Below are 12,500 nucleotides of genomic sequence, written 5' to 3'. Positions count from 1 at the left end.
TGGGCACAGTGACCTTGTTGTACAGGACTAGACCCCTAAGGCCTGCCCTTAACACAAATACTGGTGAAATTTCATCAAGTAAATCAAAGTCAAAAGTGTTTTATGCAAAAATGTATGCTTTTTTTCACCATGTTCCATGATGGTTTTCTTTCTTTCTTTCTTTTCAGGATAATCTGTAATCTAATTTCTGACAGCCCGAGCAGACCATCAGAGCATGACTTACAGTTTCTACCACTGGTGCATTTTTCATTAGACTGCTTGCTGGTCATTGCCAGATTATCCACCTGATTTTAATTTCTTTAAGTGCCATCAGTCCTTCTATAAGGATTCTGGTGACATGTTTCTCCCTCTCTTATAATGTCTCTGATAGTTACTATTATGTGTCTAAAACCACAATGCGTTTATTGGTACTTTTACATACTTTACACTAATTTTAAGTACCTGAAAACAGCAACTACATTTCTATACTTGTTTAATTTATGTGTCTGACAAACATGCATCAGTTTAATTAATCCCTGTATATGTTAAAGCTATGTTATTCCCCATAGATATTAAATGCAGTTAAAGTAAGCAAACTTTAATATTAGACCTAAATATTTTTGAGTGTGGCTGCTCCAGACAGTATGCTTATATAAACTCATCCTTTATGGTCCCTACTTTAGAGATGTGAGTTGTAGAGTGTAGAGTGGGGTCATGTTAACAGTCCATTCAAATTTGAATTACGTCCACCAAGGTCTTCAAGGTTGACTCAATGATTTATCAGTCAAAATTTGACAAAAAGCCTTCAAACTAAGAAAACATCATTCTTACAAGTGTGGAGTGCACTGTCAACATATAGAAAGCATCGTAAAAACACTTCAAATATGTCACATTTGACCTCTGACCTCTCCTTTAAGATCAATAGACTGGTCTGAAACTCAAAGTGATATCAATGCTATAGTAAGCTATTTAAAACCATGTTTTTTACTGCCTTTGTTTGTATACACGATTCTCACCATGCCACCTGTAATCAGTTCAATTCAATTCAGTTCAATTTTTTTTATCTAGCGCCAGATCACAATAGCTGCTTCAAGGCACTTTATATTGTAGGGTGAAGACCCTACAATAATTACAGAGAAAACCCAACAGTCAATACGACCCCCTATGAGCAAGAACTTTGCAACAGTGGGAAGGAAAAACTCCCTTTTAACAGGAAGAAACTTCCAGCAGAACCAGGCTCAGGGAGGGGCAGCCATCTGTTGCAACCAGTTGGGGGCTGAGGGGAGATAGACAGGACAAAAGACACACTGTGGAAGAGGGACAGAGATTAATAATAACTAGTGATTAAATGTAGAGAGAAAAAAGGTGAAGTGCATCATAGGAACCCCCCAAGCAGTTCCTATGATGCACTTCAGCAGGACCCTTGGCAGCAGGACCCAAGGACAGATATGCTCAGGGCCTGCAACTCAAGCCCACCATGGGGGGGGTTGGGGGTTGTTTGATGGCTGAGGAGAGGTGTTAAGATTAGTGCTGTTTGATGAGGGGCAGAAGGGGGTCCCGTACTGAACCTGTTGAAAAACAGATTCAGTTCATTGGCTATGTCCAGGCTGCCCCCTGCTGCCGATGATCTCTTGGATTGAGACCTGTGATCAGCTTCATCCCCCTCCACACTTCTTTGATGCTATTCAGCTGGAGTTTGGTCTCCAGTTTTTCCCTGTATGCATCTTTACACCTTCACAGCCCTGCCTTCAGTTCATGCTGTATCCTTCGCAACTCATCCTTGTTCCCAGACCTGAAGATGGTCTTCTTTTCAGTCAGTAGGTGATCCAGGCCTTGTTGGGAAAACAGCGCACAGTTCTGGTTGGGAAGATGGTGTCCTCACAGAAATTTATATAGTCAGTGATGCAGTCTGTGTTGCCATTTATGTCATCCCATGTGGATCCCAGAGGAAGTCCCAGGATCCAGTGATGTTTATAAATAACCTGGATGTATTTTTTTTGTGTGCATATATGTAAGTATATATGTTCATACATTATTTTGCCAGATATTTTAATCCATTTAAATATCAACAACGAGGAGAGATAGATACCTGTACCTTTATCTCTCCTCTTGTACGTTTTTTTTTTTTTACAATCTGAATATTTTATTAACCCCGGGGGAGAAAATACTTGCGACTTTTAATATTAATTTGTTTGCTTCTTTGTTAATTATCTCTGTTCACTGTACCGTTTCCACGGCTGTTGATTGAAATGTGCTCCACAGCCGCTGAAATCTTTTTCGCTATTCGCGCGATATGTTGCAAAAGTCTCGCGATAGCTGCCACTTGTTTAGAATTCCCGAAAGATGGCGGCGGCAGCGCCTCCAGATGAGGCCAGCCTGCAGTCTCGCATCAGTAAGTCACTGGACATATCAATACCTGATTAGGTTTTGAACGTGAATAGATAACTGATATGACGCTGAGGCTCATCGAGATATTTAGTCATTGTGGGTTTTCCGCTGGCGCTGATAGCTTCCTCCCCAGGGAGCAAAGAGGAGTCAACGAAAGCCCCCAAATTAAGAAGTACAGCTGGCGATCAGGAACAAACCGCAGCAGTCATACGGTTTCATATTTACTGTGCTGCGCTTTCATTTTGAGCTTAATGTTAATTTACTGTTGTCCGTTTGAGCTCTGTGGTACTACAGAAACGTGACATTTAAATTTAAAGGCGTCAGTAACGCTCAGCTGGATGCTAACAGAATCAAGGCGCTAGTTAGCTCCTGGTTGTTCCCTTGAGGAGCAAGTTAACCAGGAACCCTGCAGCACCTGGGCTGTATCCTCACACAAGTCTCCAAAAGTGAGCCAGCCTTTTCATCGGCTCCAAATCAGAAAGCTCATTTGCATATTGCACGCGCTCGCAGGCCGCAGCTGCTGTGCAGTGTCAGGTGTAAAGGGACAGGTTTGACTGCCTTCACAGATCTACAGAGAACAGCCCGATTTAAAATCTTTTGTGGCAGTTTTCAGGTCTGAAATTCACAAACGTGCCAAGCATTTAAAGCAAGTTGAGGATTTGTTTTTCTCTTACACAGACAAGGCCACCAATCCTCTGAATAAGGAGACTGACTGGGACTCTATAAAGGGATTCTGTGATCAGCTCGAAAATGAACCGGAAGGGTGAGATGATCGTGATGATGATTCATATATTGCACAATTTCACACGGAAATTGAGAAGCTAAGTGATGTACCAGTTGTTAACACAGTGACAACTTGTTTCCTGCTGCCTTCAGTTTTACAGCATTTATGTACTTTTGGACAGTTTGCTTCAGCCAATATATACATTTTAGGGACTGGGACTTTGCACTGTTTTTTGGCTAAATAATCAATATCAACTTTGATATCAACTAATATTTGACTTACAGTACAGAAGACTTGAGCGACCCCTCATTTCTTTATATTTTGCGTAAAATGGGAAACGAGTACATTTTTTTTAATCTTATCTCTTATCTTATGTTGAAATGTGCAACCAGAGCTCTTCTTTGCATGTTGGCCACTTTTTGTTCTTTCTGTTGAGATGATCCCACACTGCTGTAATAAGCTATTGCCAATCAGATGCTTTCCAGATGATATTGCCTGGTGGAGGTTGGAGGTTCTAATTCTCGTACCAGTCACTTCATACTTGGCTGCAAGCCACCCCACAGCAAATTCTGGCTAAGTGTTTAAAGGTAGTGTAGTGTAAGTCTAGAGAAATTTAGAATTAAGATTTCTTTGTTTTCCTGTCACAAAAGAGGAGTAAATAACAACAGAAACAAAACAGACAAAAAGAATATTGGTATGGGTTAAAAAATTGGTAATGTATCAAACCATAATTTCGCAATTTGTGTGTCACTCTGAAATTTCAAAATGAGGTTTTGCACAACCTTCTAAGCCTGTCACTTTAATGTAAGTTTTTTCTTTTTCTTTTTTTTTTGTCTCAGTCCTCAGCTTGCCACCAGACTTCTGGCACACAAAATCCAGTCTCCTCAGGAGTGGGAGGCGATGCAAGCGCTAACGGTAAGCTCGTTCTGCACGCAGCATCAACGGGTGCAGAGGACTGCAAGGTGTCACATTAGACTCTGTTTGTCTGTGCAAGTGTAAAACCAACAACCTTTGTACACTTCATAGGTTCTTGAGACATGCATGAAGAACTGTGGAAAGCGATTTCATAGTGAAGTGGGAAAGTTTCGCTTTCTCAATGAGCTCATCAAAGTGGTCTCACCAAAGGTAATGACTATTGTTCTCTTGTCTCAGCAGTTTAGCTGCAACCCAATATCCATGAGAGAGTTTTTATAGTTTATTAACTACTGAAACAGAAACTACTTGTTTGGTTTCACAAAGAATGGAGCTATATTTAAGTTTGCCTGAACACACAGCCAGGGGGCTAGATATTAGTATTATTAACCACAGAGGAAGTCACAAAATCTTGTATCAAATAATTGCTTTCTTCTGACCAAACGTCAGTGTTATCTATCAAAGAATAAATCTGTTTTTCTTTAGCAGTAGCTAATACCTGTTCCCCTCTCTCTGTAGTATTTAGGAGCCCGGGCTCCAGAGGCAGTGAAGAAGAAAGTTTTAGAAATGGTGTACAGCTGGACGGTGAGACTGCCAGATGAGACCAAAATATCAGAAGCGTATCACATGCTGAAAAAACAGGGTGAGCTCTCCGGAAGTTTCAAATAATGAAGCTTCAAATTTCCTTGAAAACTCAGATTCAGCCATATTTTTCTTGCCTTTATGCTTTATGATGTTGGTGACAGAGGATATCCTTAATAATAATGGTTGTATCCAAGTGTTTTGTTTGTGAGGAGCAGCCAGTCAGGAAAAGGATGCATTGTTTCTCAAACTGCAGGCTACAGAGCCACTTCAGGTGGAGGGCCAGGACTAAAATAGGGAGTGAAATCAGGCTGAATAAATAAGCCTTTTGTTGGGAGAGCACACAAGAGTTTCCTTAAGCTATCGTGCTGACCTTTATTAGACCTGGATTCTTATTTGTTGTTAATAATTGATTGAAAAATTGACTTGTGCAGCATTGGGCACTTTCAGAAAAAGTTTGAAAACCACTAGTTTAAAGGGAAGGTGGCCTTAAAGGTAGAAGTGTGGGGCCGCACCAAGGTCCAGCATAAGATAGACGATGATTATTTTGAGTTATGAATTATGCAAGGCTAATCCATTGGTGTCCAAGAGTAAAATAAAATACATGATAGGTTCACTTTCTTTCTTTTGTTCTCCCTGGTTGCACGTATGTTCACCATACAAGGTTTATGGATCTTTTTAGTTCCCTTTTTTTTCTTTTTAAACTGTTGATGTGTTTTTTGGTTCCCTGTATTTTGTCCTTTTTGACAACAAGGCAGGTAGTGTCAGTTCTCCTTTCTAGCACAAGCATGAGACTAATGTCCTTAGTCATGGTCATCTGAACTCTGATTGCAGAAATGAAGTTTCCACTCTAACAGCTGTCATGGGTTCCTGGAGTCAAATCAGTGTGTATTAGTAGCATGATTTGTTTTGGGGTTTTTTTTTTTATGTTTTAAGAGAGCACAAATGGGACTCTCATTTAAAATTCTTCTAAAAGCTGTAGAGTATTAAAGCAGCAGTATCACAGGCATCATGGTTGGACCAGAGGTCAAGGTGACCTGTATTTTGTATCTGTGATCTATAAATGGAAACCACGATGATGTTCTCGATAGACGGTGTATTTTTGTAAGGTTAACAAGTGTTGTTTTTTTCCAGGCATTGTCAAGCAGGATCCTGTGCTTCCTGATGACAAGCCCCTCCCACCCCCTCCACCCAGAGCCAGAAATGCCATCTTTGAGGATGAGGAGAAATCAAAGGTATATAATACAAATGATCAAGAATTAAATATAAAAATTAAATACAGTATTAGGCTTTAAAAACAAAGCCATCATTCATTTTCTGCACATATTAGAGCTTTACTATCCTAAGATGGAAATAGTTTTCTTTACAATCGTCACAAGTTTGTTTTCCCATCAGATGATGTGAAGTTGAACTCCTGGGAAAATTTGAGGGAGCAGCAGTTTAAAAAACTCTCTTCCTCTTTCCTTTCCCCTTTCCTCTTTTAATCCTGTTTTTATAGATGCTGTCCCGCTTGTTGAATAGCACCCACCCTGAAGATTTAAGAGCAGCAAACAAGCTCATTAAGGAAATGGTCCAAGAGGTGAGTCATCGGCTTTGTTTGCCACATGTGGTTTACATCGTGTGCTCCCACGTACGTGTCCCTTTGTTTGACTCTGTCTTTTCCAGCTTTGACGGCGATGGTGTATCCATTATCTCTCCAATGAATTATTGAAGTGAACGATTGTATAAGTACAGAGCAATAAACAAAATACTTCCAAATGATCAAGATTAATGATCATGATTTGAAATTGAGCATATCCAGCAAAGGTAGCATTTGTCAGCAGATATCAGATGGCATGGATAATTATTGGTGAAATAAAACTTAAATTACATTTTAAAAAATGTACACTCACTCTACTTTCATATTTTGTGACATTAAATGTTAGCATTAAGTTGTAATATGTTATTTATTACAATAACATTGGTCCATGATGGCCTGAGTGCAGACTTTAATTTGTTCACTCAGAAGTTTCAAATGATCTTGGACACTGTGCGATCTTGTCACACCTCTTGTTAGGATCAAAAACGAGTGGAGAAAGTATCAAAGCGAGTGAACGCCATCCAGGAGGTGAAGGAGAGTGTCAGCCTGCTGAGCCAGCTGCTGGAGGGCTACAGCAAGGAGAGCTGTTCCCAGAGCAACCAGGAGCTCATTAAGGTTTGTAGGACACAGCACATTTAAAAGAGCTGCTGCAGGTCTCTTATTCCCACAGGTCCTGCTCAGCAGATGTGTGGTTTTAGTGTTCCAAGATGTTTCTTATTGCAGGATCTTTACCATCGATGTGAGAAGATGAGGCCTACGCTATTCCGATTAGCAAGTGATACAGAGGATAGTGATGAAGCTTTAGGTAAGTTTGTTTGTATGTCAGTTGAGGAAATCAGGCCTTATGTCAAAGGGTAATGTTTGGTTACTAATTAGTTTTCTGCTTACAGCTGATATCTTGCAGGCCAACGACAGCTTGACGCAGGTCATTAATCTGTACAGACAGCTAGTAAAGGGAGAGGATGTTACTAAAGATGCCATAAACTCATCCTCACAACCAGGTAGGTGCATGCGACTGTTTTCAAAGTCACCGCTGATGATTCCAAGAAAGTCAGATTTTTACTTTCCATCAGTGTTTACCTTAACACTCCCTTAATTTCTGAAGATTTATGTAACACAGATGATGATTTTCTTTCCAAATCAGACAGCACTAGCTCAGCGCTTGTAGACCTGACGGGCCTTAACATTTCGGCCAACACAGCACCGTCCAACACGGAGTTCTCCAGCCTACAGACGCTGACTCAGAACATGGGCATGAGCCTCTTGGATGATGAGCTCATGTCACTTGGTAAGCAGGAAAAAATCCTATGGTTTGTAAACCCAAAGGTAGCAAGCTAAGGAAGCACATCCTAGTCTGCTCAGCACAATTCCTTATTTTCCACTGATTCAAGTGCAGCATCCCGCAGAGGCAGACCTCTTCTAAGATCTGGACCTCTTTTTCAAGAGACACCGGTGTACAGAAATAATTAAGAAAAATTTGAAAGAGGTACAGCTGACACACAAAGTTTTTAAGTTTAGCTTCATATTTTTGTTGCAGGGCATTCTATTTTTAGGCAGCAAAGTATTCAGTGTTTCCAAGTTTAACACGAATAATTAATGAATGATCTGAATGATCTGACGACTAGCAGAAGAGAAACATTTATTATTGGCCAGATCATAACAAATCTTGGCTCATTCCCTGACACTATAGCATGAGACTGTAGTGTATGTAAAAATTGATTAATTTTCTAGATCTGAAAGGTGAAACCAGTGTCAAAAGTGCCGTAAACCTGCAACACTTTCAGTGGTCAACAGGGGGCAACTCATCTGGTTTCAAAAGGGAAGTTACATTGTATAAAATGTCCTCCGTCAACACTTTCCCGATGGGTTTATGGTCAGTACAACAAGGTATTTAGTAGATTATGGTACATGTAACATAAAAGGTTTCAGTGATTCCATAAAATGAAATCAAATAGGATGCAGTCTAACTTTTGTTGTCTCTGTTCTCTCAGGATTGAATGTAACCGAAAACGGTGACTCTCTGAACGCTTTTCAGGTGCGAATTAAAATAATATTTTATATGTTCACAGTAAAAAATCACTGTTTTTTTTTTTGTTTTGTTTTTTTAAAAAGAAAAAAAAATTTAAAAAAGTAAAAACTTTGAACTTTCCTGCTACCCAGTTCTGATTTTAAATAAAGATGGAGCATATAAAGATCCTACACATAGTAGATTCAGTCCTGCCACTAAGTTTAATTTTCAGTTTTACACCATCTTCATCTCCTTTTACACTAAAATAACTCCCTGTTTGTTCTCTTAGACATCAGATATTACAGAAGCATCAACTCCGTCTGCACCAGCTTCAGTGTTGCTACCAGCTGTGGTCCAGAAACCACAGGCTCCACCAGTAGAGGGCCCCACTGCACCACCTAAAGCCATGGAAGAGCTGGACTTGTTGGGAAAGACACTGCTGCAGCAGTCTCTACCTCCAGAGAGCCAGCAGGTCAAATGGTAGGTGTGTTTGTCATCACCATTTGTAGTGAAACGCACTGTTGGTGGACTTTTAACATGCACACAGCTGCCATATAGCCTGGGTTTTTGTTGTTTTTCATGTAGGGATAAGCTGCAGCCTCAATCAAGAGTCCCTTTACGAGATCTCCAGACAAAGTCCAGCTCAAAGCCTGCTCCTGCTGCAACTTCCACCTCCTTATCTAGTCCTGCTACTGCTGTGGCCAGCCCGGTCGTCCATTCAGAGCAGCCTGATGCTGCGCTCCTCTCCAATCTTGTTCTCACAGTTACTGACAAAGCCTCATTACCCACTGCTGACCCCTATGACAGCATCTCTCTAGCTGATGTTACTGTGCCTCTGGAAACTATCAAACCTAGTAAGCACAATCACCAGAACAAAAAAAGCAGGGATTCTTGGTCTGGGAATAGTTAGCTTTTTGTCATTTTCATGAGCTGATATGGAGGTAACATAAATTGAAATTGTCTTTCTTATTATTTCTTTGAATCGTATATTTCTGCTCATCTATTTCAGGCACCTTGTTACCAGTCACTGTATTTGACAAACACAGTCTCCGGGTTTTGTTCACCTTTGCCCGCGACTGCCCTCCGTCACGGCCCGATGTGCTGGTGGTGATCATCTCCATGCTGTCCTCAGCCCCCATCCCCGTCACCAACATCCGCTTCCAGGCAGCTGTGCCCAAAGTAGGAGCACGTTTCCTGATATTCATACTAATGACAGCAATGGTCATATCTCATGCATCTGATCCAGAAATTTGTCTTTTCATGTGAGGAGCTACTTGCTCAGATTAAACTGATATTTATTATTGAAGTGTAATGTGAGAGCTGTGACTTTTAGCCAGCTGGAAAACATGTAGATTTCAGTGTGTTAATGGGTGTGCATTATCTAGGTGATGAAAGTCAAGCTACAGCCTCCCTCCAGCACTGAGCTGCCTGCCTTCAATCCCATCCTGCCTCCAGCTGCTGTCACACAGATTTTACTGTTGGCTAACCCTCACAAGGTACTCTACGCCTTCAGCCACATTATTTATACATTTTACTCTGCTTGAGATCGCCGCAGGTCAGAATATTTGTCTTTATTTATTTTATACATTTACCAATTACTTTTAATTGTTTCATCTACAATAGATCAGTCAGCAATTCTCCCACAGTTTGAAGTAGTAGGCAGGAGTGCTGTCACCAAAGCTAAGCTTGTATTGCATCTGTTTAGGTGTACCTAGAATATTTTTCAGTGCTTCAATTTGCCATCAGACTCTTGTTGCGCCAACAGCGAATTTATTACAGAGTACAGGGGTCACTGCTCTACATTATAAGACACACAAGTTACAAACTGAGTGATCAAGACAGAGAACTTCCCTGTTTGATGGGTGTTTTGTTTGTAATGGTGAAAAAACTGCAAATTTAAATAGCTGACATTGTGTTTAGGTGGCGAAAATACATATTGTGCCTGACATTCTTTGCGGCAATACATTGCTCACCTTCTGTGTCTCCGCTCAAAAGGGGTATGCTGTATAGGTAATCCACTGACTGTGGATGTGCACTGTGTACAGCCCCACTTAAATGAAAAAAGCTATGCCTTTAAGTTAGAGGAATGTTTATAGTATTACATTAAAATGCAGTGAAGAAGACTGATTGGAATTAAACTGTAAATGTAAGCATACAGCATCGTTGATGATTTAGTCTGTTTGCTTTTCTTGTGTTACAGGAGAAAGTACGTTTGCGGTACAAGCTAACTTTTAACCTGGGGGACAAATCTCATGATGAATCTGGTGATGTTGACCAGTTCCCACCTCCGAACACTTGGGGAAACCTTTAGTGTGAAGGACCAGTATCCCGTCATGTGATCTGCTGCTTCCTTTACATTTAGGTCGAAGCTCTCCCTCAATGCTGACTGAGGCCAGGGGACCTCTTTACGCTTCAGTGGTTTCAAACTCTGGGAGCAGTTGTGGGAACCAGCTTCCACCGTGTGCCTTTGTTCACAGCCTTTCTCTTCTTATTTGATCATATCCATGTTCCCGAATGTTGTTGCTGCTTTCTTTTCTTTTCTTTTCCAACAATCAGTCCAGCATAAGACTGTCAGAAACAATCCAGTGCAGTGGCTTTTGGTAAAACATGTTTTAAAAACTGAATGTTTCCAGTATATTGTAAAACAAGTTTAACATGTAATAACAGCTCATATCTGATATTTATGTTAAAGGAGATGCTCAGTCTGAGTCTGCGTTCCTTTCTTGAGATTGCTGCACATTTGAGTGTTCATAGCAATCATGTCTGTCACTCCATACTGTTAGGTCAGCTAAATGTTTCAAGTAATATTTTAAAACAATCTTACCAAAAGCCAGAAAAGATAGTTATATAGATTTTTTTTTCCTCATTTCTTATCAAATTATGAAATTTAGCACAAATTCAATGCAATGTATTAGCAAACTACATCCACTTGAAATGAAAACTAACAGTCATCTCCCACATATGAAATCACAGAAGATGTTTTCCATTTGAGCCGAGTGGGAGACCTGTTTAGAGTATGAGGAGTTTGATCTGTAATGATGCAGTAATCAATTCAGTGATGAATTGTAACGTGATGATTATGTTTTTTTTTTTTTTTTGTTTTGTTTTTTTTAACCATAGTCTGTGTGGGTTTTTATGTATTTGGAGAAATTACTTATCGGTGGTGTACGTATCAAAGCTTTGATACAGCAGATGTTAGCACGTTAGGAAAAGCACTGGTATGACTGATAACTTGAATGAAGGCTTTGTTCTGTCAGATGTACCAATAAGTCTTGGACATGTGAGCCAGCATGGAGAATACCAGGACCAGAATACCAGGAAACCGAACCAGCCGTTCTTTAATTTTATTGTTTACGCCCGTGCTTTTCCTCCTGTCACAGCGAAAGGCCCACGAATGAAGGGCGTTAAATCTCTGCACTTTTGGTTTTTCAAAAGATTAAGAAACTTTATTACCTTATGTTTCACTCAGGATTTTGATTTAACCTTACATGCACCTATGTCAAAATTTTGAAAATGAAATCATTCCCGTATACACTACTTTTTTTTTTTTTTTTTTTCTGCCTTTCTACCGTTGATTGACCCAAAGAGGAACATGTGAAGTGTTGAGTTGAAGTCATTGACATCTGGTTTGATTCTACCACATGTGCCTGAGATGAAACTTTTCTTTTTTTTTTTTTTTTTTGATTTGTACATATATGTATACAAATGATTGATCTGACCTTTGTTTTCATGTGTTCGTATCCTTACCGGGAAAGACTTTGTGGGAAAAAAAAAAAAAGACGAGCAAAAATGATAACAGGATTATTCTAATATCCATAGCTGTTGAGATGATTGGAGCACACATCCATGATCACTTCCAAGTGGTCGGAGACAGATGGCTTTGTCTAAGAAACAACTACATCAGTGTCATTTTAGGAAATTGCTCACTCTGATTCAGCTGTACATGTATTAAATTTAATATGGTAAAATGACCCATGTTAAACTGAGCAATTTTACCTTTTTAATATGTTCTATAATGCTATAAGTCAGATGTTTTAATTTATCTACAGGCAGTTTTACTGCTAACATCTGGGACTAGCAGGAAGAAAGCAATAAAAAGGTAAACTCCACTTCAGATTTTGCTGGTCAAGCAGTTTGTCACTAATGTAAACTTGATCTACCAGTTAGTTGTTGTAAAAATGCATTTAATTCAGTTCAGAAAGATCATCAGATTCGCCTTAACTACAACTCCCAAACAATATTAAACTTCTACTTCTTCTGACATGCAGGGATGGTGGAGGCTCTAACTCTTCACTCCATGTGGAAGATTTAGTGTGGCACACTCCACA

The 12,500-nt window shown here is 39.9% G+C and overlaps 1 protein-coding gene across 1 annotated transcript; it reads left to right on the top strand.

Moving 5' to 3' along the window:
* Positions 1-2,317: 2,317 nt before the first annotated feature.
* LOC115781676 (ADP-ribosylation factor-binding protein GGA1-like) lies at positions 2,318-10,718 on the top strand. The gene is made up of 17 exons (XM_030731475.1): positions 2,318-2,371; positions 3,046-3,130; positions 3,931-4,006; positions 4,118-4,216; positions 4,523-4,646; positions 5,720-5,820; positions 6,084-6,164; positions 6,642-6,779; positions 6,888-6,969; positions 7,055-7,165; positions 7,309-7,452; positions 8,156-8,199; positions 8,462-8,652; positions 8,758-9,026; positions 9,182-9,351; positions 9,558-9,668; positions 10,373-10,718. The coding sequence occupies exons 1-17, from the start codon at positions 2,323-2,325 to the stop codon at positions 10,481-10,483; spliced, it is 1,986 nt and encodes a 661-aa protein (XP_030587335.1). The 5' UTR covers positions 2,318-2,322; the 3' UTR covers positions 10,484-10,718.
* The last annotated feature ends 1,782 nt before the right edge of the window (positions 10,719-12,500 follow it).

This window comes from Archocentrus centrarchus, chromosome 1 (assembly GCF_007364275.1).
Source record: "Archocentrus centrarchus isolate MPI-CPG fArcCen1 chromosome 1, fArcCen1, whole genome shotgun sequence".
Taxonomy (NCBI): domain Eukaryota; kingdom Metazoa; phylum Chordata; class Actinopteri; order Cichliformes; family Cichlidae; genus Archocentrus; species Archocentrus centrarchus.
The sequence above is the reverse complement of the archived record's forward strand: the minus strand, read 5'-3'. Positions and strand labels throughout refer to the sequence as shown.

Excerpts from the sequence above, each read along its gene's own strand:
- LOC115781676 (XM_030731475.1), top strand. The coding sequence starts at position 2,323 with ATGGCGGCGGCAGCGCCTCCAGATGAGGCCAGCCTGCAGTCTCGCATC. Across the intron at positions 3,131-3,930 it reads CTCGAAAATGAACCGGAAGG|TCCTCAGCTTGCCACCAGAC; the intron begins GTGAGATGATCG and ends TTTTTGTCTCAG. Across the intron at positions 7,166-7,308 it reads AAACTCATCCTCACAACCAG|ACAGCACTAGCTCAGCGCTT; the intron begins GTAGGTGCATGC and ends TTTCCAAATCAG.